The sequence below is a fragment of the Cetorhinus maximus genome, chromosome 1 (genome assembly GCF_964194155.1).
Source record: "Cetorhinus maximus chromosome 1, sCetMax3.hap1.1, whole genome shotgun sequence".
Lineage (NCBI taxonomy): Eukaryota > Metazoa > Chordata > Chondrichthyes > Lamniformes > Cetorhinidae > Cetorhinus > Cetorhinus maximus.
Genome location: NC_135879.1, coordinates 128,771,706 through 128,796,858, shown reverse-complemented (window position 1 = coordinate 128,796,858; position 25,153 = coordinate 128,771,706). Strand labels below are relative to the sequence as shown.

The window sequence follows — 25,153 nt, the reverse complement described above, 5'->3', positions numbered from 1 at the left end:
ATCTTCAATGTCCACATGAAGGGACTGATAGGACCTGCTATATTTAGTAATACACGGCAGCGTTGGCCTAGGACAAAAGAAAAATGGTATAAATTGAGCTAATCTGACCTTCCATAGCTTGAACTTTCTGATAATTTGCTTTCAGTTGCTGCATTCTCTTGTTCCTGCTCCTTTTCTCTGTTCCTTCTTTACAATATCTGCACTTTAAAATTCTCATCCTTGTTTATACTTGCTCTGTGGCCTTGCCCCTCCCTAGCTCTGTAATCTTACCCAATCCTACAGCCCTCCAAGATATCTGCACTCTTCCAATTCTGGTACCCCTTTGGATATGGTCCCAGGAGACCTTTGGGATAGATCAGGTGCCCTTTGGGATTGTTCAAAGTAGACACAATTGTGTGTAAAAAAAAAAGTGCATAAACTCATTGGATCTGTCAACTGTCATACAAACATACATATAAACATAGGAAATAGGAGCAGAAGTAGGTCATTTGGCCCCTCGAGCCTGCTCCGTCATTTGGTAAAATCATGGCTGATCTGTCAAATGTCATTGGAACTGTCAAGGGATTTAACTCTACCAGACTTTAAATTAAAAGAAAGCGTGGAGTTTAAAAATATTTCACTCTGATGAGTTAAGCCTGAGGGCTACCATTACAGGATTTGTGCTGCATGACTGATTTCACAAGCTAACATGATCACAGTGGGGTGTCTGTTAAGTGAGCAGTTGGATTGATGGCTCCAAGTGTTTGTAGAATAGAAATATTTTTCTAAGAGATTAGTTGAAGGAATGTCCATGTATTGAATGCATTTTTTAATCATTGGGAGTGTTTCTTTATTTAAAATAGTGATGTCAGCAATAGACACACAACTTTATTTTATGCCAACATGGCTCCTGATTTTTGCCCACGTTAGATACTAGCATGGGGGAGGTAAGGACAAAGGGTGGTGAGTGGAGGCATGGGTTGGCATGAGTTGAAAATATGTAGAGATAGGTGCTATAAAGGGGCGTGGCAGGCATGGGCTGGCATGGGGGGTATGAGGGGCCATGGGTTGGCGTATGGTGGCATTGGGAATATGAGGGGCCATGGGAAGTGTGTGAGGGCTGAAGGGATGTGAGGTGTGAAGACTGGAGGGATATTTTTTGTTTTTTAAAAAATCTTTTTTATTACATTCAGCAAAGTTCCGGAGCACAGAGATAGGCCTTCTGGCCAGCTCGCCTCTGCACCCAGCAGCGTCCATACTCATTTTGGGGGCGGCAGGCCAGATTTCTAATGCACCCCCCGGCTCCTCGGAATGAAAGTTCCAACTTCTGGGCCTCTTTCCTGGGTTAGGTTGAGGGAGCCAGGAAATGTCCCATCTCTGCGCTCCTGACCCGGGAGTGAAAATCCATTTTGCCATGACTCCATTGTTAGCGTAATGAGTGGGTGCACCATTAAAATAGGTACCAGATTTGAACCTTGCTCTGCACCATTAATTAATATATTCTGGAGGGGTGGTCTGGTGGTGATATTGTATCAGTTCACCTAGGCACACTAAAATCAACGATTAGGGACAGAGTGACTGAACACTTCAACAAATTTGAGTTGATTGGAGTCTGTAGTTTTGTGACAAGTAAACTATGTCTGACTGATTTACTTGAACTTCTTCGAGGACATCACAAACATGGTGAATAAGAGAGTGCCTGTAGATTTATGTATAAATCCAACAGATCACCAATATAAAGTTCTGCACAGGAGTTTATTAGCAAAAATGAAGGTGCACAGGATTGGAGGCAAATTTGCGGCGTGGGTTGGGAAATTAGTTGGTAGAGGTCTGAAAGTTTGAAATAAAGGGTATGTATGTAAAAGGTAGTGGCATATGTAGGGTGTGACAAGTACCATCTTGGAGGGATCTGGAGTGAGGTCTCAGCTCCTCACTAAATATTTATCAATTATTTGAATGAAGGAGAGCTATGTATCAAAGTTTAACGAATGTACTTAATTGGGAAGCACGGTTAAGTAGTGGGAGCAGGATGTTGCAAAGGGACATAGACAGAGATTCCAGGGGAAAAATTGATGTCAAATGGAGTTCAATGTAGGGAAGTCTGAGATTATCAACTTTAGATCCAAGCAAGACAAATTTGAGTATTCCTAAATGATGAGAAACTAGAACTATGGAGAAGTAAAAAGGTTCAGTTCTGGGCACCAAACCTCATGAAGGTTATTTTGGCCTTTTAGTGGGTACAATTTATGCTCAATAAAGTTAAAGGGTTAAATTATGATGATAGTTTATGCATAAACTTGTTTGATTTTCATTGAGTATAGAAGAGTGAGGGATTATCTAAACAAGGTGTTTAAAATGATAGAATTCAATGCAATAGATATAAAGAAGCTATTTCCTCTTGTGAGGGAATTCGGAACAAAGGAGATAAATCTTCAAATCAGTGCAGGCCATTCAGGATTGGAATGTGGAACCACTGAATCCACTTCAGAGCAGTAGAAATCTTGAACTTTTCTTCACTCCCTCTTACCTTGGATCTGGTGACATTTGGTGCTTTCAAGACTTAGATCGCTAGTTTTTATTTTTAGATGTTGAGGAATATGGAACAAAGGTGGGTAATTGGGTTCCGATACCAATCATCTGTGATCTAATTAGTGGAGCAGGTTCTAGAGGCTGATTTGCCTATCACTGCTCTTAAATAGCAACCTGGCTTGATCAGTATCCAGTGGCCCCAATTGGACGAATGCCTGTGTCATTAAATGAGAACAGCTTGATATTTTGTTGTATTTTCCTCCTAACTCTTATTTCTCCTTTCTCCCCTTCCTGTGGCTCAACTGCTTCCAGCACTGGCTGATTATACTAAGGCATGAGGAATGGACACTTGGAAGAGCCCTTGACACCTGCAGAAGCGTACCCAGTCCAACTTTGGAAAAGCAGTTGTAGAAGAGAAGGAGTTAGGACAGAAAAGAGGAAAAATACCAAAATAATTAAATATCTAGCTTTTGACTAAGATACCTGACTTTACTTTGGTTTGTTTTCACAGAATCCCATAGCATCAAAGAAGGGCTGAACCAAAATAAAACAAGTAATTCACATCCAGAGTACATCGCATTTGTAGTGGTACCTGTCTTCTTTCTCACAGGACTTCTGGGAATATTGATTTGCCATATTCTGGCAAAAAAAGGTTATCGATGCACAACGGACAGGGAGTCAGAATGTGAAGAGAAGATTGCTGAAGTGCAGATGGGTAAGAGTATCAATTTCTGGAGTGACATCTGAAACTATTTGGACTTAGAACCATAGAACCAAAGAAAAATTACAGCAGAGAAGGAGGCCATTCGGCCCATCTTGTCCATGCCTGCCCGAGGACACCCAGGTGCCCTTTCTAATCCCACCTTCCTGCACCTGGCCCATAGCCTTGCAGCTTACAGCACTTTAGGTGCAGATCCAGGTACTTTTTAAAAGAGTTTAAAGTTTCTGCCTCTACCATCAACTTGGGCAGCGAATTCCAGACACCCATTACCCTCTGCGTAAAAAAGTTCTTCCTCATGTCCTCCCTATACCTTCTGCCACTTATCTTGAATCTATGTCCCCTGGTTCTAGAGTTCTCCACCAAGGGAAACAATTTTATCCTGTCCACTCTGTCTATTCCCCTCATAATTTTGTACACCTCAATCAAGTCGCGTCTCAGCCTTCTTTGATCCAAGGAAAATAACCCCAACCTATCCAATCTCTCCTCGTAGCTATACTTTTCTAACCCTGGCAACATTCTTGTAAACCTCCTCTGCACTCTCTCCAGAGCTATTACGTCCTTCCTGTAATGTAGTGACCAGAACTGCACACAGTACTCCAGTTGTGGCCTCACCAGTGTTTTATACAATTCCAACATTATATCCTTACTTCTATATTCTATACCTCTGCCAATGAAGGAGAACATTCCACATGCCTTCTTTACAACCTTATCTACTTGAACTGCTGCCTTTAGGGCTTGTACTTGTATGCCAAGATCTCTCACTTCATCTACCCCTCTTAGTATATTCCCATTTACTTTGTAATCCCTGTGACTGTTTGACCTTCTCCTAAATGTATGACCTCACACTACATGTTAAAATCCATCTGCCACTTTACCGCCCACTCCACCAACCCATCTATATCGTTTTGGAGATTATGACTATCCTCTACACTATCCACTACTCGGCCAATCTTTGTGTCATCTGCAAATTTCTCAATCGTGCTCCCCACGTTCAAGTCCAAATCGTTACAGAATTGTACAGAATATTTCAATAGTGTGAAATGTATTGGTGATTAATGGACACTTCATATAAAACTGAATATTTTGTATGAAAAGTGAAGATTATTTCCTTCATCCAACCATCATGTTTAGATAGCAACCTGAAGACTGACTCTGGGATTTAAAATTAAGTCTGCTATGGAAACTTCCCCTTCTCATATTATGGAATGGCTTCAGCAGCATTGGAGCAACAAATTACCTCCTTTTGTGTTAAAGTATTTGTAAGTGATAGTGGGGAATTTTATAGAGTAGAAGTAACGGACCTGAATTTAATATTTAGAGATTAGTACAGACCTTCAATTTGTGGGAAGGAGACAGAGAGAAAATGTGTTGTTAGATTAGAAAGATGAGTACGAACAACAGTTAGTGCTCTGGAAGATTTTAAGTTTCCACTTATTAATTTGGATAAAGTGAGCAACTGGGGAACAGGGATTAAAATTCTTAAAATGTGTGCAGGACTGAATGTTGAAGTGGTAAGTCTGTAGCCCTAGAAGGGCGGAGGCCTTATTGTGAGTAATGAAATCGCTTGGGTGGTGAGCACTTTGAGAGTACTGACAGCTATAATGATGTTTAAGATCCAGCTAGAAAGGAAAAAAGTCAAAACAAAAATTAGAATATCAGATTGGATTAGGACAGATTTTAGATAGAATCTGAGCTGGTTGAGATGAGATGGAAGGGGAAATTGACACACAAACCGTAGAATAAGTGGGATGGTTTGAGAACAGAGATTGCAAAAATACAGAACAGATCTATAGGATGAACATTATACATTAGGCTGATTATACAAGCATTTTTGGGTATAAATATAATGAAGTTAACCCAGGTCAGATTTGCTGCAAAATCTCCTACACTGCTGACCAAAGTGTTATGATAATTATGGTGCCCTACTATGGTGTTCATAGTATTTTACTGTACTCACTTTTATTTTTTGTATATTGTTCCTTAGATTTCCATGACAGTAGTGAGTGCAATGCTGATACAGTTGGACAAATGGTGCACTATATTATGAAAAATCCAGGTAATGCTTCATCATAAGACTGCAGGAGTGGATCATTTTGCCCCCTCGCCTGTTCTAACTTTCAATAAGATCGTAGTTGACCTATGACCTAACTCCAAGTACCCACCTTTACCCTTGTTACCTTTGGTTAACAGAAATCTAACCATCTTGGATTTAAAATAAACAGTTGACCTGGCATCAATTGCTGCTTGAGGAAAAGTTCCAAACTTCTACCACCCTTTGCATGTAAAAGTTGTTGTTTCTAACAGAGGGTGGACTCTAAGTTTTAATTTTTTAATTCATTTTTTCATGGGATGTGGGCGTCGCTGGCAAGGTCAGTATTTGTTGCCCATTCCTAATTACCTTTAACCTGAGTGGTTTGTTAGACCATTCCAGAGAGCAGTTAAGAGTCAACCATATTGAGAGAGTCTGGGAGTCACATGTAGACCAGACCACATAAGAACAAAACAGAAGAACATAAAAAATAAGAACAGAAGTAGACCATTCAGCCCTCGAGCCTGTTCCACTATTCAATAAGATCATGGCTGATCTTCTGGTGTTTCGATTTCCACATTCCCATCTACACCCGATAACCTTAGATTCTTGTTAGGCAAGGGAATCTCTGCCTTAAAAATATTCAATGACCTTGCCTCCACCGCTGCCATTAAGGCAGTGAGTTCCAAAGCTGCACAACCCTCAAAGAAAAAAAATTCTCCTCATCTCTGTCCTAAAAGGGCAACCCCTAATTTTAAAACCACGTCCCCTAGTTCTGGACTCACCCACAAGAGGAAACATTCTTTCCATATCCACCTTGTCAAGGCCGTTCAGGATCTTGGATACTTCAATCAAATCACCCCTCACTCTTCTAAACTTCAGTGGAAACAAGCCCAGTCTGTCCAATCTGTCCTCATAAAACAACCCACTCATTCCAGGTATCAATCTAGTAAACCTCCTCTGAACCACCTCCAATGCATTTACATCCTTCCTTAAATAAGGAGACCAAGACTGCACGTAGTATTCGAGGTCTGGTCTTACCAATGCCCTGATAACTGAAGCATAACATCCTTACTTTTATGTTCAGTCTTTCTCGTAATAAAGAATAGCATTCTATTAGTCTTAATTACTTGCTGTATCTGCATATTAACTTTTTGTGACTCGTACTAGAACATCTAGATATCTAGATCCCCCTGCACCTCAGAATTATGCAGCCATTCTCCATTTAAGTAATACTCTGCATTTTTGTTTTTCCTGCCAAAGTGAACAACTTCACATTTTCCCACATTAAACTCCATTTGCCAGATCTTTGCCCACTCACTCAACCTATCTATATTCATCTGCCTCCTCATGTCCTCTTCATAACATACTTTCCAATCTATCTTTGTGTCATCTGCAAATTTAGCTACCATGTCTTCACTCCCTTTATCTAAGTCATTGGTGTAAATCGTTCAAAGTTGAGGCCCTGGCACAGACCCCTGTGGGACTCCACTGGCACATCCTGCCAATCCGAAAAAGACCCATTTATGCATACTCTATGCTTTCTGCCAGCCAACCAATCTTCTATCCATGCTAACATGTTACCCCCTTCATCATGCGCTTTTATTTTCTGTAATAGCCTTTGATGTGGCACCTTATCAAATGCCTTCTGGAAATCCAAGTACAGTATGTCTACAGGCTCCCCTTTATCCACTCTGCATGTAACTCCTTCAAAAAATTCTAATAAATTAGTTAAATATGATTTTCCTTCAAAACACCATGCTGACTATTCTCAATTGCCTTGAGCTCCTCTAAGTGCCCAGCTATAACCTCCTTAATGATCGATTCTAACAACTTCCCCATGACAGACGTTACTGTTTTCTGCCTCCATCCCTTTTTGAATAGAGGGGTTATATTTGCTACTTGTCAGTCTGAAGGGACCTTTCCAGAATCTAGTGAATTTTGGAAAATTAACACCAGCGCATCGACTACCTCATTAGCCACCTCTTTTAAGACCCTAGGATGAAGTCCATCAGGACCCGAAGACTTGCCTTTGACGTTGATTCCGCATTTGACCACGTGTGACATCCAAAAGCTCTAGTAAAATTGCAGTCAATTGGAATCAATGGGAAAACTCTCCACTGGGTGGAGTCTCACCTAACACAAAGGAAGGTGGTTGTTGTTGTTGGAGACCAATCATTGCTGCCCCATTGCAGCAGGAGATTCTCAATACAGCCATCCTGGCCCAAATATCTTCAACTGCTTCACCAGTGTCCTTACTTCCCACTTTATGACAGAAGGAAGGCTGTTTGCTAGTGATTGCACAGTGTTCAGTACCATTTTCAATTACTCGGATAATGAAGCAATTCACATCTGCATGGAGCCAGGAAAAGTGTCCTGCAGTCAGTATCACGGTGAAGCAGTCTGGGAAGAATGTCCTGCAGTCAGCATCACGGTGCAGCAGTCTGGGAAGAGTGTCCTGCAGTCAGCATCACGGTGCAGCAGTCTGGGAAGAGTGTCCTGCGGTCAGCATCGCGGTGAAGCAGTCTGGGAAAAGTGTCCTGTAGTCAGTTCTTGTTGAAAATAACAAGAGTGACATCACAAGACAGTGCAAGAGAGCGGTGGAGAGATCAGAACCAGTGTGAGTGTGGGGAAGCTTCAAAAAAATGACGTCAGCACAATGGCGAGAGCTGATTGGTGAGTAGTTGGTAAGTGTTTTTCTCCAGTTTCTCTCCAGTCTAAAATAGATTGAGCTAAAGAAAGGTAAGAGTTTGAGTTTTTATTTAAAGTACATAAATAATTTAACTTTTTTTTTACTGTATTTAACTTAAAGTAAGGTGTTTTTTTAACTAGAGGCATGGCAGGGCAGCTCAGTCCCGTGTTATGTACCGCCTGCAACATGCGGAAAGTCCTAGATGCTCCTTGCACTCTGACTGACCATGTGTGCAGGAAATGCCACCAACTGCAGCTCCTTGAGCTCCGAGTTTCGGAGCTTGAGCGGCAGCTCGAGGCACTGAGGTGCATCCACGAGGCTGAGTTTCGCGGATAGCACGTTTTTAGACGTGGTCATCCCACAGCTCATGGAAGTGCAGACAGGGAATGGGTGACCATCAGTCAGAAGAAAGGGGTCAGGCTGGTAGTCAGGAAATTCCCAGGGTGCATCTCGCTCAAGAACTGTTTTTCTGTGTTGGAAAACGATGAGAGTGACGGTTCCTCTGGGGAGTGCAGCCGCGCTCATGGCACTGAGTGGCTCAGCTGCACAGGGGGGACGAAAAAGAGTGGAAGAGCAAGAGTGGTAGGAGACTCGATAGTAAGGGGAACAGACAGGTGTTTCTGTGGCCGTAGACGTGACTCCAGGATGGTATGTTGCCAACCTGGTGCCAGGGTCAAGGATGTCACTGAACGGCTGCAGGGCATTCTAAAGTGGAAGGGCAAACAGACAGAGATTGTGGTACATATTGGCACCAGCGACATAGGTAGAAAGAGGGATGAGGTCCTGCAAGCAGAATTTAGGAAGCTAGGAAGCAGATTAAAAATCAGCACCTCAAAGGTAGTAATCTCTGGATTACTTCTGGTGCCACGTGCTAGTGAGTATAGAAATAGGAGGTTAGTCCAGATGAATGCGTGGCTGGAGAGATGGTGCAAGAGGGAGGGCTTTAGATTTCTGGGACATTGGGACCATTTCTGGGGGCGGTGGGACCTGTATCTGGGAGCAGCTGCTTTTAGGTAAATCTGCGTCAGAGCAGTGGGACTCATCCAAGAAGGAAATAGGGAGAGTACAGGGCCAACATATTCCAGTAAAGATAAAGGGTGGGACTAACAAATCCAGGGAAACCTGGATGCCGAGGGATATACAGGATTGGATAAAGAGAAAAGGGGAGGCTTATGGTAGATACCGAGGGCTCAAAACAGCATAAGCCCTAGATGAGTACAGAATGTGCAGGGGGGATCTTAAAAAGGAAATTAGGAGAGCAAAAAAGGGGCATGAAGAAACATTGGCAGGTAAAATAAAGGAAAATCCAATGTTATTTTACAAGTGTATTAAGAGTAAGAGGATAACTAGGGAAAGAGTAGGGCCCTAGTGGTAATTTGTGTGTGGAGCCGGAAGCCATAGATGGGGTTCTAATTGAATACTCTGTGTTGATGTTCACAAGTGAGAGGGATGATGTGGGTATGGAAATCAGGCAGAAGGACTGAGATATAATTAAAGAAATTAGCGTAGAAAGGGAGGAGGTTCTAAGTGTTCTGGTAGGAGATAAATCTGCAGGCCCAGTTGAAATGTATCCCAGGCTGTTGAGTGAGGTAAGGAAGGAGATAGCAGGGGCGCTGGCGATAATTTTCAATACCTCTCTGGCCACAGGGGAGGTGCCAGAGGACTGGAGGACAGCCAATGTGGTACCGTTATTCAAGAAGGGAGAAAGGGACAAACGAGGGATCTACAAGCCAGTCAGTCTAACCTAAGTGGTGGGGAAACTATTGGAAGGAATTCTGAGGGACAGAATTAATGTACTCTTGGAGAGGCAGAGATTAATCAAGGACAGTCAGCATGGTTTTGTTAAGTGGAGGTCATGTCTGACCAATTTGATTGAATTTTTCGAAGAGGTGACCAGGTATGTAAATTAGGGCAATGCATTTGACGTAATGTAGTTGGACTTCAGCAAGGCTTTTGATAAGGTCCCGCATGGGAGACTGATAACGAAGGTAAGAGCCCATGGGATCCAAGGCAATTTGGCAAATTGGATCCAGAATTGACTGAGTGGCAGGAAGAAGAGGGTGATGGTTGAGGGGTGTTTTTGTGACTGCATGCCTGTGTCCAGTAGGGTTCCAGGGATCGGTGTTGGGTCCCTTAGCAGGGAGGTTATGCTGGAGCTGTATGAAACACTGGTTAGGCCACAGCTAGAGTATTGCGTACAGTTCTGGAATCCGCATTATAGGAAGGATGTGATTGCACTAGAGTGAGTGCAGAGGAGATTTACCAGAATGTTGCCTGGGCTGGATAATTTTAGTTATGAGGGGAGATTGGATAGACTGGGGTTATTTTCCCTGGAGCAGAGGAGATTGAGGGGGGACACGATTGAGGTGTATAAAATAAAATTATGTGGGGTATAGATAGGGTAGACAGGAAGGAACTTTTCCCCTTGGTGGAGGGATCGATAACCAGGGGCATAGATTTAAGGTACGGGGCAGGGGTTTAGAGGGGATGTGAGGAAGAATTTTTTCACCCAGAGGGTGGTGGGAATCTGGAACTCACTGCCTGAAAGGTTGGCAGAGGCAGAAACCCTCATAACATTTAAGAAATATTTGGATGTGCCATGGCATACAAGGCTATGGGCCTAGTGCTGGAAAATGGGATTAGAATAGTTAGGTACTTGTTTGACTTGTGCAGACTCGATGGGCCGAAGGGCTTTTTTCTGTGCTGTGGACCTCTATGAGTCTAAAAATAAGTGAAAAACAACATAATGGACCATAGGAGTGCCTGGCAATGATCATATTTAATAAGAAAGCTGACACACCTATCTTAGATATTCAATAATGTTATCATTGCCAATTTCTCCACCTTAAACATTCTGGGGATCATCATTGACACGAAACTCAACTGGACCAGCCACACACATGCCATGGTTGCTGGAGCAAGTCAGTGGCTCACGTCCTGCTTCCCAAAGTGTCTCCACCACCTACAAGGCACAAATCCGGAATTAACCTCAACAGGCCTGACATCATCCAGGGCAAACCAAACCTCTTGATTGACGACTGCTCCACTGCCAGCATACCATAACTGTAGTTTGTACCATCCACAGAAGACATTGTAATAACTTCGTAAGGTTTCTTCGCTAGCAGCTGCAAAACCCGTGACCTCTGCCACCAAGAGGGACGAGGGACCCGGGTGCATGGAAACACCATCACCTTCAAGTTGCATACCAACCCAACTTGGGCATATATTTCTGTCCCTTGATTGTCACTGGGTCAGAATCTTGGAACTACCTAACAACATTATTGGAGCACCATCACCATATTGTTAGGAAATAGGAACAGTTTAACTAAGTTGTATTTGTGAGTGTTAGGAATGAGTTTTAGTTCAAGCTTTAAAGTTTGATTTGTACTTCTGTATCTGTTAAGGAAAGGTCAAATTGAGTTTTAGCTTCACTTTAATAAGGTACCTGCATTTCTAATGAGGTTTTTTTGACCAGTGTTGCAGCTAAGGTAAACAAACAAGGGTGGAAGAATTGGGCCATTGCCTAGCAATAGGGGTCCCTCCCACAGACACATGCAGAAAAGCTAGAAACAGCAGCTTGTTTTGGAAGCTGTTGGAGTGAATCTGGCTTTGAAGATAGCTGTCAGAGAAGCAGCCTGGAAGGGACAGATAGCCAGTCCAAGCTAAAATTGGTTGAAAGTAGCTGCCAGGAGAGACTGGAGCAATGGAGACAGCCAGTCCCAAGCTAAGGAAAAGGTCCAAAATGGGAGTGGAACAGGGTCCCACAGATTTGTAAGGATTAACACAAGTTACAAAAGCTATCTTATACTTTAATGTTCACAGCAAAATACACAATCCATATAAGTATATGGCACCCTGTGGTCAGACACACCACACGCTGAAACCAAGTGACAGATGACACCTCAAACAGATGCTATGGATTTCTCATCAACTACCCCCAGAAGCTTGTTACACCATGAGCCAACCAATCTCACTGAACTCTGTCTTTCACACAAGGGTTTCCAGTCTTCACTCTCCAAGACCTCGCTTTGGAATCTTGTCCCAAACCGACGCAGACCTTCTAGTCAAAGGAAGGATACGCATCTGGAAAAGGACCTGTTAGTAAAGTTAAGAGTGAGGGACAGAGAGAAATGCTCCAAGCTTCAGATTTAAAGAGACAAAAGCTGCAGAAAGCAGATTTAAAGTAAGAACAGCTTAACGCCCAAAGAGGCAACTGAGGGCCTGTAACTCTTTGCTATGGGTACTGTTGACGGCAGTGTATAGAGAGACAGTGCATGGAAGACAGTTTGAATGCATGTGGTGACCCAGGGAAGAGGAGCATCGGAAGGACAGTTCAAAACCCTGGAGGTGAACCCTTGCAGAAGGCATCTGAAAGAAAGAAAAAATATTTAGGGCTAAACCGTAACGCATTTTACATTTCAAATATCCGTAATTAAATTTAGGACTAAAATGTATTTTTTTTCCCTCTTTGCAGCTAATGCTGAAGCATTACATGCTATGTTAGACCATAGTCCAGAAAGGTAAGATTGCCTTTGAGGATTTATTAACAATGTTTGTTCAAATTTCACAAATGTTTGCGAGATAATTATCATATACTACTGAAAGAAATTATGATATTGTGCTGCAAATTTTGAAGTTGTTTAAAGATCATTACTCAAATGCTGAGTGTGGTAAACTCAAATACTCAGTTTGAAAAAATTCTGAGGAACCAAATGTAATTTCTTCTCAACTTGGAAACCTGGACAGTTAGCAATGATTTCTCGAATGTAAGGACCTTGGAGGGACCGGACAATGGGCGTTTATTACTTTGTCTCAATAATAGTGTGCCTGTAACTCGCAACCAGATGTGGCATCCATGTCCAAGAAACAGCGAGCAAACTCTCCATTTATATGAAAAAATAAAAATACCTGGAAAAACTCAGCAGGTCTGGCAGCATCTGCGGAGAGGAACACAGTTAACGTTTTGAGTCCGTATGACTCTTCAACAGATCTAAGTAAAAATAGAAGAGAGGTGAAATTTCAGCTGGTTTAAGGGGGGGGTGGGACAAGTAGAGCTGTATAGAGGGCCAGTAATAGGTGGAGATAAACAAAAGGACAAAGAGGTGTTGAAGGTGGTGATATTATCTAAGGAATGTGCTAATTAAGGGTAGAAAGCAGGACAAGCAAGGTACAGATAGCCCTAGTGGGGGTGGGGTGTGGTGAAGGAAATCACCCCACCCCACCTCCACTAGGGCTATCTGTACCTTGCTTGTCCTGCTTTCTACCCTTAATTAGCACATTCCTTAGATAATATCACCACCTTCAACACCTCTTTGTCCTTTTGTCTATGACATCTTTTGGCTATCTCCACCTATCACTGGCCCTCTATCCAGCTCTATTTGTCCCACCCCCCCCTTAAACCAGCTTATATTTCACCTCTCTTCTATTATTACTTAGTTCTGTTGAAGAGTCATACGGACTCGAAATGTTAACTGTGTTCCTCTCCGCAGATGCTGCCAGACCTGCTGAGTTTTTCCAGGTATTTTTATTTTTGTTTTGGATTTCCAGCATCCGCAGTTTTTTGCCTTTATCTCCATTTATATGAACCTTTCTCTCGGTCTCAATAGATATTCTGTTTGATTCCCTCTGTAGAATTGTGTTACTGAAACATGTAATGCTGTGTTGAGTCCTACTTATTTCAGCATTTGCCTTGAGATCCCTGTATCATTACCGCTGGTTTCATATGACACTTTGCCCTCATGCAAAGAGATTTTTCTTTAACTGAAGCTTGTACCCCAGTAAGAGAACATGCATTAGGCTGACATTTTGGAGGAAAATCAGTACGATAATCATTTTCTGTCAATGGAAACATCACAATGTAAATACGACAGCATCTTCAAATTTCAGTCTGTCCTCAAGACTGACAATGCTGCTAACCAGCTCTGTCTATCCTCTCTGCGTAAAGTAGTGGAGCAAATAAAAACAGAAGATGCTGGAAAATCTCAGCAGGTCTAGTAGCATCTATGGAGAGAGAAAAACAGAGCTAAAGCTTCGAGTCTGTCTGACTCCAAAGCTAAAGAGAAGTAGAAATGCGATGGATGTTATACTATTTAAGAGGGGGGTGGAGCAAAATAAAGGGACAGGTGGGAGCTCAGGAGAGATTGACAAAGATGACCTGGACACAAGGCAAAGGGAGTGTTAATGGTAGTGGTAAACACTAAAAAAGGTGCTGATGGTGGCATAAAGGTAAGATAGCAGAATGTGTTGATAACAGAACAAGAGTCAGCGCTCTGTGAAACCAAAACATAGAAACAAGTGACAGATGGCCCTATGGTGGAGGAGGGGGTGGTTGGGGATACAAAAAGATTTTTTTTAAATCGATAAAAGTAAATTGGAAAACATGAATAAATAAAATAAATAAATAAAAATTAAATAAGGAAAGAAAAATAATAAAAAGGGGTGAAGATGGAGGAGAGAGTTCATGGTCTGAAGTTGTTGAACTTCATGTTAAGTCCGGAAGGCTGTTAAGTGCCTGTTCCGATGATGCTATCTTCTTAAATGGCGCTTCTGACATGTGTTCCTTTTTCCTTAACTGAGGGCTCCTCTCCACTGTTGCTGACAGGGCCCTTAACCGTGTCTGACCCATCTCCCAAACCTCTGCCCTCACCCCTTCCCCTCCCTCCTGGAACCTTGATAGGGTCACCCTTGTCCTCACTTTTCACCTCACCGGCCTCTGCGTTCAAAGGATCATCCTCCGCATTTCCATCAACTCCAGCATGATGCCATGAAAATTGCATCTTCTCCTCACCATCCCCCACCGTCAACATTCTGTAGGGACTGTTCTCTCTATGACACCCTGTTCCATTCCTCTGTCACCCCCAACTCCCCTTCTGACGGCACCTTCTCATGCAATCGTAGAAGGTGCAGCGCCTGCCCCTTTACCTCCTCACTGCTCAAGGCCCCAACCACTTGTTCCAGGTGAAGCAGCGCTTCACTTGCACCTCCTTCAATTTGGTCTACTGTATTCGCTACTCCCAATATGGCCCCCTCTACATTGGGGAGACTAAACACAGACTGGGTGACCACTTTGCAGAACACCTTCGCTCAGTCTGCAAGCGTGACCCAGACCTTCCTGTCGCTTGCCATTTCAACACAGCATCTTGCTCTCATGCCCACATGCCTGTACTTGGCCTGCTGCAATTTTCCAGTGAAGCCCAATGCAAACTAGAGGAACAGCACCTCATCTTCTGATTCGGCACCTTACAGCCTTCTGGACTTAACATTGAGTTCAACTTCAGATCATGAACTTTCTCCTCCATCTTTACCCCCTTTTTAATTCATTTAAATTTTAAAAATTTATTTATTTAATTAATTTTAATACTTTTTGTTTTTTTATCCTCCCCCAACCCCCACAAAGGGCCATCTGTCACTGGTTGCTATGTTGTGCTTTCACAGAATACCAACCCTTGTTCTGTTATTAACACATTCTGCTATTTTACCTTTATGCCACTATCAGCACCTTCTTTAGTCTTTACCAGTACCATTAACATCCCCTTTGTCTTGTGCCCATGACATCTTTGTTAGTTTCTAATATCAATGGTAGGGAAACTATTGGAAAAAATTCTGAGGGACAGGATTAATCTCCACTTGGAGAGGCAGGGATTAATCAGGGATAGTCAGCATGGCTGCTTGCTCCCTCACTCTCAGGGGGAGATCATGCCTAACAAATTTGATTGAATTAATGGAGGAGGTGACTAATTGTGTAGATGAGGGTAGTACAGTTGATATAATCTACATGGACTTCAGTCAGGCTTTTGACCAGGTCCCACATGGGAGAATGGTCAATAAGATAAGAACCCATGGGATCCAGGGCAGTTTGTCAAATTGGATCCAAAATTGGCTTAGTGGCAGGAGGCAGAGGGTGATGGTTGAAGGTTGTTTTTGCGATTGGAAGCCTATGATGATTGGTGTACCGCAGGGGTTGGTGCTGGGACCCTTGCTGTTTGTAGTGTAAATTAATGATTTAGACATGAATATAGGAGGTATAATCCATAAGTTCACAGATGACATGAAAATTGGTGGTGGTAAATAGTGAGGGGGAAAACCTTTCAGTAGAGGATAATATAGATGGGCAGGTAAGATGGGCAGAGCAGTGGCAAATGAAATTTAACCCTGAGAAGTGTGAGGTGATGCATTTTGGGAGGACTAACGCGGCAAGGGAATACACAACGAATTGTAAGAGCCTAGGAAGTACAGAGGATCAGAGGGATCTTGGTGCACATGTCCATAGATCCCCGAAGGCAGCAGCACAGGTAGATAAGGTGGTTAAGAAGACATACAGGATACTTGCCTTTATTAGCTGAGGCATAGAATTTAAGAGCAAGGAGGTTATGTTGGATCTGTATAAAACGCTAGTTAGGCCACAGCTGGAGTAGTGTTTGCAGTTCTGGTTGCCACACTATAGGAAGGATGTGATTGCACTGGAGAGGGTGCAGAGGAGATTCACCAGGATGTTGCCTGGGCTGGAGCGTTTCAGCTGTGAAGAGAGACTGGATAGGCTAGGGCTGTTTTCCTCGGAGCAGAGCAGGCTGAGGGGGGACCTGATAAAGGCATGCACAATTATGAGGGGCATAGATAGGGTAGATAGGAAGAAACTTTTCCCCTTAGCGGAGGTGTCAATAACTAGGGGGCATTGATTTAAGGTGTGGGTCAGAAGGTTTAGAGGGGATTTGAGGAAATTTTTTTTCACCCAGAGGGCGGTTGGAATCTGGAACACACTATCTGAGGGGGTGGTAGAGGCAGGAACCCTCAACATTTAAGAAGTATTTAGATAAGCACTTGAAACACCATAGCATACAGGACTATGGGCCAAGCGCTGGAAAATGGGATTAGAATAGATAGGTACTTGATGGCCGGCACAGACGTGATGGGCCGAAGGGCATGTTTCTGTGCTGTATGACTCTGACTATGACTTTCCTGAGCTTCCATCTATCTCTGACCATCTATTTTGTTCCACCTCTTAAACAGTATAAAATCCATCACATTTCTACTTCTCCTTAGCTCTGAAGAAGAGTCATACAGACTCAAAATGTTAACTCTGTTTCTTTCTCTACAGATGCTGCCAGACTTGCTGAGTTTTTTCAACATCTTTTGTTTTTATTTCAAATTTCCAGCATCTGTAGTGTTTTGCTTTTATCTTATTGCTGGAGCAAGCTAACAAAGAAGGAGACGTGGTTCCATTGTTTCTATTTAGATATAATGAATATATTATTTATTATAAAATGGGGAGCATTTGCTCCCTAGAATTTCCTTCCCCTTTGAGGTCCTGGGTATACATTATTAAATACACATTAGGCACTCTTGTGGAGAAAATTTGCCAAATACATTTTACCCTCACTGCGTGGTGTTGATTAGAATGCTTATTTTCTTTTTGAGCTTTTGAACAATGTTTTGAAAAATAATCAAAAATATTGAGACTTTATATATACTGAACCAATTTTAAGATTTCATAATTCCAAGCTTTGGAGTAGAATTTGGAACATTTTGAGATATTTCTCCTGAAGTAACAAGCAGTAAGCCCAGGTAGATAGATAGCTCAACCTATGGATTCTCGAGGACTCAAGAACCCAGCTTGAAAATTTATTCTGAACAATCCTAAATTGTGTCAAAATCTATTGGCTTTGGCCTCTTGCGATATCTGGAGAGAAACCTGATGCTTCTTCCTTGTTCGTAAGTCTGTAAGACATTTTTTTTCCTGTTCTTTTGCCCATGCTATCCATATTTTTAACTTGGCAACTGAATGTTTGGTCACCATCTTACATAATGTTTTGATTTTTTTTCTGACTTCGGGGACTGGTTGTGTTATTCCACTATCCTACCAAATTTCAACACAGAACCTTTTGCCCATAACTCAAAGATTTAGCTAGGGCCTCATTCTTTGACAACACTGGAAAAGCTGCTGATGGCTTTTGATGTGATACAAATACTAGAAATGGAAACTAATAAAAATACATATCAAGTTCATCATTTTAAAGATGATGCTATTGATTGTTAGTTGTCTTTCTGCACACAGACAAATCTGCTGTGCAATTTGAGCATTTTCTTGTATAGTTCAGATTCTGCACCATCTATATAGAATACATATATATATATGTAGAAAGATGAGTGAGGTGCAAGTTTTTGTTTGCTCTTACAATTACTGGCTCCATATTGATCTATGGGATTTGTTACACACTTTCATCTTTGTTGATGGGACCTCACTGTCTCACATTTGTGGAATGTGGAGACCTTCTTGTGGACTTAGTCTTTGTGAAATTTGAAGGGATGATATATTTTTATTGGGATCAAATCTGTAACTTGTATTCTGTTCTGTCCCCTCTGAATACATGTGTGGGGAAATGAATCTGCAATTGGGCAAAAGCACATCCCAATCCTAAGCAACCCTACCACTGCAGACTCCTTAAATCCTGTGGTTAGCAGCATTAGAATGAAACATATATTTATCTCTGAATCAGACTAAGCAGCTGAAAGTTGGGACCAGCCTATCATTCACCCACTCAACCTTTCCCTTTTTAATTGGTCAACCAGTTGCAACTTTAATTGCATAATTGCCAAATGATCTATAAAAGACAGAGCAAAGAAAACCATACCCTGACACCCAGTGTAAGGAAAGTATTAATGGTGCCCTGAAGGAGTGAATGAAGAACCACATGGAGAAATGAGTCAGCATGGCTTTTTTTAAAAAAAGTTTGTTTGTTCATTCATTCATTCATGGGTGTGGATGCCGCTGGCAAGGCCAGCAATTATTGCCCCCATCTAATTGCCCTTGAGAAGGGTCATGGGTTTGGGAGGTGCTGTCAAAGTAGTCTTGGCAAGTTGCGGCAGTGCATCTTGGAGCTGGTATACACTCCTGTCGGTTACACTGATGGTGGAGAGAGTGGGTGTTAAAGTTCGTGGATGGAGTGCCAATCTATCTGTTTGCTTTGTCCTAGAACCTCTTGGCTGATGTTGGTGCTCAACTCATTCAGTCAAGTGATAATCCATCACACTTTTAAGACCATAAGACGTAGGAGCAGAAGTAGACCATTCGGCCCATCGAGTCTGCTCCGCCATTCAATGAGATCATGGCTGATCTGAAAATCCTCAACTCCACTTTGCCTTTTCCCCATAATCCTCGATTCCCTTACTGATTAAAAATCTTTCTATCTCGGCCTTGAATTACTTAACGACCCAGCCTCTACAGCCCTCTGCGGTAAAGAATTCCATAGATTCACTACCCTTTGACAGAAAAAATTCCTCCTCATCTCTGTCTTAAATGGGCGACCCCTTACTCTGAGATTATGCCCTCTGGCCCTAGACTCTCCCATGAGGGGAAACAACCTCTCAGCATCTACCCTGCTAAGCTCCCTAAGAATCTTATATGTTTCAATAAGGTTGCCTCTCATTCTTCGAAACTCCAATGAGTACAGGCTCAACCTCTCCTCAAAGAAAATCCCTCCATACCTGGGATTAACGTAGTGAACCTTCTCTGGACTGCCTCCAATGCCAGTATATCTTTCCTTAGATAAGGGGACCCAAACTGTTCACGGTATTCTAGGTGTGGTTTAACTAGTACCTTGTATAGTTTTAGCAAGACTTCCCTATTTTTACGCTCCTACTTGTGTCTTGTGATGGTGGGAACTCTTTGGGGAGTTGGGAGGTGAGTTACACACCTCAGAATTCCCAGACTCTGAGTTGCTCTTGCAACTACAGTAGATATTTATTTTCTTTTATTCATTCATGGGATGTGGGTGTCACTGGCAAGGCCATTATTTATTGCCCATCACTAATTACACTTCAGAAGCTGGTGGTGAGCCACTGCCTTGAATTGCTGAAGTCTGTGTGGGTAAGGTACTCCCACGGTGCTGCTAAGTAACAAATTCCAAGTTTGTGCCCCATTGACGATGAAGGTTATTTCCAAATCAGGGTGGGTTTGACTTGGAGGGGAACTTGCAGGTTGTGTCTGTGGCCCTTGTTCTTCTAGGCTGTAGAGATTGTGAGTATGGGATTTGAATTACTGCCGTGCAGCTTGTAGTTGGTACACATTGTTGCCACAGTGTGCTTTTGGTACAAGAAGTTAATCGGATGCCAATCTATCAGGCTGCTGTATTGTGTTGGAGCTGCACTCATTTGGGCAAGTGGAGAATTCTGACTCCTACGCTGTAGGCAGTGGACAGCCTTTGGCAAGTCGGGTGATTTGTTATTCACCACAGAATACCCAGCCTCTGACCTGATATTATAGCCACGGTATTTATGTGCCTAGTCCAGTTATGTTTCTGAGTAATGGTGACCTCAGGATGTTGATGGTGAGGGATTCAGCAATGTTAATGCTGTTGAATTTCAAAGGAAGGTGTTTAGACTCTCTCTTGTCTAGCTGCAAATGATAGACAGGGCTAAGCGATCCCACAACTAACGGATCAGATCTAAGCTCTGCAGTCCGGCGACACCCAGTCGTGAATGGTCAACTCACTGGAGGAGGAGGCTCTACAAATATCCCCATCCTCAATGATTGAGGAGCCCAGCACATCAGTGCAAAAGATAAGGCTGAAACATTTCCAACAATCTTCAGCCAGAAGTGCCAAGTGGATGATCCGTCTTGGCCTCCTCCGGAGGTCCCCAGCATCACAGATGCCAGTCTTCAGCCAATTTGATTCACTCCACGTGATATCAAGAAACAACTGAAGGCACTAGATACTGCAAAGGCCCTGACAATATTCCGGTGATAGTATTGAAGACTTGTGCTCCAGAACTTGCCACGCCCCTAGCCAAGCTGTTCCAGTACAGCTATAACACTGGCATTTACCCGGCTATGTGGAAAATTGCCTGGTTAGGTGCTGTATACAAAGTGGGACAAATCCAACCTGGCCAAATACTGCCCCATCAGTCTACTCTCAAGCATCAGTAAAGTCATGGAAGGGATCATCAACATGCTATCAAACAGCACTTGCTTAGCAAGAACCTGTTCACTGACGCCCAGTTTGGGTTCCGTCAAGGCCACTCGGCTCCTGACCTCATTTACAGCCTTGGTTCAAACATGGACAAAAGAGCTGAACTCTTGAGGTGAGGGGTGAGTGACTGCCCTTGACATCAAGGCCACATTTGACTGATTGTGGCATCAATGAACCCTAGCAAAACTGGAGTCAATGGGAATCAGGTGGAAAACTCTCTGCTGGTTGAGTTATACCTAGCACAAAGGAAGATAGTTGTGGTTGTTGGGGGTCAGTCATCTCAGCTCCAGGACATCACTGCAGGAGTATCTCAGGGTAGTGCCCTCGGCCCAACCATCTCCAGCTGCTTCATCAGTGACTTTCCTTCCATCGTAAGGTCAGAAGTGGGGATGTTTGCTGATGATTGCACAATGTTCACCATTTGCGGCGACTCAGATACTGAAGCAGTCGATGTCCAAATGCAGCAAGACCTAGACAATATCCAGGCTTGGGTTGATAAGTGGCAAGTAACATTCGCACCACACAAGTGTTTGGCACTGATCATTTTCTGCATGAGAGAATCCAACCATCGCCCCTTGATGTTCAATGGCATTACCATCACTGAATCCCCCACTATCAACATCCTGGGTATTAGCATTGGCCAGAAACTGAACTGAACTAGCCATATAAATACTGTGGCTTCAAGAGCAGGTCAGAGGCTAGGAATCCTGCGACAAGTAATCCACCACCTGACTCCCCAAAGCCTGTCCACCATCTACAAGGTACAGGTCAGGAGTGTGATGGAATACTCCTCACTTGCCTGGATGAGTGCAGCTTCCACAACACTGAAGAAGCTTGACACCATCCAGGACAAAGCAGCCTGCTTGATTGGCAACACATCTACAAACATTCACTCCCTCCATCACCAATGCACAGTAGCAGCAGTGTGTACCATCTACAAGATGCACTGCAGGAATTCACCAAGGCTTCTTCGACAGCACCTTCCAAACTCACAACCACTACCGTCTAGAAGGACAAGGACAGCAAGTAGATGAGAACACCACCACCTGGAATTTCCCTTCCTAGTCACTCACCATCCTGATTTGGAAATATATCACTGTTCCTTCATTATCGCTGGGTCAAAACCCTGGAACTCCCTTCCTAAAAGCACTGTGGGTGTACCTACATCACATGGACTGCAGCAGTTCAAAAAGGCAGCTCACCACCATCTTCCCAAAGGCAACTAGGGATGGGCAATAAATGCTGGCCCTGCCAGCGAAGCCCACATCCTGTGAATGAATAAAAAAAACTGGTTTGGCCAAATGTCCTTCAGGGCTTAATCAATGGTGGTGCTACCAAGTTACTCTTGAAGATAGATATTGAAGTTCTCCATCCAGAGTATATTCTATGCCCTTACTACCCTGTGTGCTTCTTCCAAGTGGTGGTTTATATCAAGCAGTACTGATGCATCAGCTGAGGGGAGGGCACTAGGTGGTAATCACCATGTGGTTTCATTTCCCATGCTTGACCTGATGCCGTGACGCTTCATAGGGTCCAGGGTCAATGTTGAGGACTTCCAAGGCCACTCCCTCTGACTGTATACCTCTGTGTCATGACATCTGGTTGGTCTGTCCTGCCAGTGGGGAAGGATGTACTTGGGGATGGTGATGGAGAAGTTTGGGACATTGGTTGAAAGATATGATTTTGAGAGTATGATTATGTCAGGTTATTGCTGGACTAACCTGTGGGACAGTTTTAACATAAGCCCCTGAGGACTTTGAAGGGCCAGTAGGGTTGGTTGTGTCTTTGTTGTGTCTGAATCTGATGCCTGGATTGTTGCCTGATGTTTCGTCCAGTTTTACTTTATTATTCCTGTAGACTTTTGATACAATTAGGTGGCTTGCTAGGCCATTTTGGCAGGCAGTTAAGGGTTAATCACATTGTTGCATGTTACGTAGGTCAGATGGTTAAGAACAGCAGGATATTGGGTAAGTGGTTGGGTTTTTGTGACAAACCGACAGCTTCACAATCACCATTACTGACGTCAGCTTCCATCTTCAGCCGCTTCATCAATGAATGGCCTTCCCTCCATCATAAGGTCAGAAATGGAATATTCGCTGATGATTGCACAGTGTTCAGTCCTTTGTAATTCCTGAGATACTGAAGCAGTCTGTGCCTGCATGTAGCAAAACCTGGACAACATTCATACTCGGGCTGATAAGTGACAAGTAACATTTGTGCCGCACACATGCCATGCAAATACCATCACCAACCAGAGAGGATCAAACCATCTCCTCTTCACACTTATTTACCATCACTTTCTGCAGTGAGTGACTCATCACCTGACTCAAGCCTGTCCACCATCTACAAAGCACTAGTCAGAAGTGTGATAGAATACTCTCCACTTGCTCCACCTAGATGAGTGCAACTCCAATGGCACTCAAGAAGCTTGACAACGTCTAGGCCATAGCTGACCACTTGATTGGCATGCCATATACAGCTTTAAACATTTACCTCTAAAGAAATTATAATTTTTCCAATATTACTATGGGGGCTTTGTTTGTTGTGTGTATGTATGTGTGTGTGACAAATTTAATTAAACTGAAGACAGTCAAACTGCAAGGTTTAAATCATCAAAGGGCTTAGGTGTAAAAGCAGGCATTTTGAAGTGGAAGTGGATGAACTAAGATAGGATACAATTAGCTACAACATGAATAGGAATTTACATTAGGAGATCAATAAGGAGTGAATTTTTGGCTATTGAATTTCAAAAAGGTATAAGGAAGTTTTGCAACTGGCAAAGATCATAAAAGTTATTAAGTTTATTTTTCCCAAAAATGGTGGCCATAAAGACAACTTGAAAGATTTTAGATTCTGGGAAAGGTAACTTTGAAAAGATAGATAAGAACAATGGGCCTAAAGATGAAAGGGGAAAAATGTATTTAAGGAAAGATTGAAAACTATTTGAGGTGTGTGGCCATATGATCTAGAAGAGAGTTCTGTGTGAGCACAGTCTTGTGAAGGAAGCAACTTCTAGCCACCACAGAAAAGTGTCAGGTTGGTCCAGAAAGCAAGGTTTTGTTACAAGCCTTGGATTTTCATTGTCGAGGGAGAGAGAAGCTTGTGATATACCTTCCTTCTCACAACAGTGGGTGCCTTGCAGTTATATAACTGGATGTTTTGTAGATTAAGAATCTATAGGGACTGTTGCCTGGAAAAGGGTATTCGTGAGTCTAGCTAAGTAGCAATCTTTTGGGAAATGTTATAAGACTATTTAACTGTGTAACTGTAATCTTGTGTGTTTAAGTTTTCTTTCTTTTGTTAATAAATGTTTTAATTCAATATTTGAAATCTCCAAAAGTGGTCATGGAATTTTTACTTCTGACTTCAGTACACATACCTCCTCATAATAAAAATACAAATTTCAAATTGTTGTGATAACTTGACCAAGCTTCCCTTTGGGATTTGGTCAGCCTGGCAAATATCACCTGCCATATCATAACACCCCCTCCAGCACAAGTGCAGAGTGGCAGTAATGTGTACCATCTACATTGTAACAACTCACCAATGCTGCTTCAACAACACCTTTTAAACCCTTGACCTCTACCACCCAGAGAAATAAGGGCAGCAAATGCATGGAACACCACCACCACTTGCAAGTTCCCCTCCAAATCACACATCATCCAGATATCTCTGTTCCTTTTGGTGTTGCTGGTTCATAATCTTGGAATTCCCTCCTTAACAACACTGTGGGTGTACCTGCACCACAAAGATTGCAGGATTGACCACCTCCTCAAGGGCATTTAGGGTTGGGAAATTAAATGCCTGCCTTGCCAGTGATGCCCACATCCCTTGAACAAATAATAAAAAAAAATGACACTGGATTGTTAGTCCAATAAAATAACTGCCAAGGTACCATATCCTGAACATGTGTATGAAGGTATAGAAAGAAAATTGTATACAATGGATCTTCCTCCTGTCCACAAGATTTGTTCTCTCGTCAGTGAACATCGTGAACGTTACTTAAATATGTTAGTTAATTTGGTCCAAGGAATAGAACAGATGAAGTGCTTCTGTTTGCAAAAGTTTGGCTGAAAGAGAAGGCAAAGGAATGTATATGAAACTGGATCAAAGGTAATTATTGGGGAACATTGGAGATCTGTTTTAGGGCTGCTGTTGTTTATGGTGTACATATGAGACTTGGAAGCGGCTACTGGAACCTGGATAATTTAAAGACTTGTGCTGTTGATATTATATAA

The 25,153-nt window shown here is 42.7% G+C and overlaps 1 protein-coding gene across 3 annotated transcripts in view; it reads left to right on the top strand.

Annotated features, from left to right (window-relative positions):
• Window positions 1–25,153, top strand: part of rell1 (RELT like 1) — a 79,645-nt gene that overhangs the window by 11,149 nt on the left and 43,343 nt on the right. For all 3 annotated transcript variants that reach the window (XM_078546116.1, XM_078546128.1, XM_078546123.1), the window contains exons 2-4: window positions 3,020–3,223; window positions 5,214–5,285; window positions 12,425–12,470. In XM_078546116.1, coding sequence (XP_078402242.1) covers window positions 3,020–3,223; window positions 5,214–5,285; window positions 12,425–12,470 — 322 coding nt within the window. The remainder of the gene's footprint in view (window positions 1–3,019; window positions 3,224–5,213; window positions 5,286–12,424; window positions 12,471–25,153) is intronic.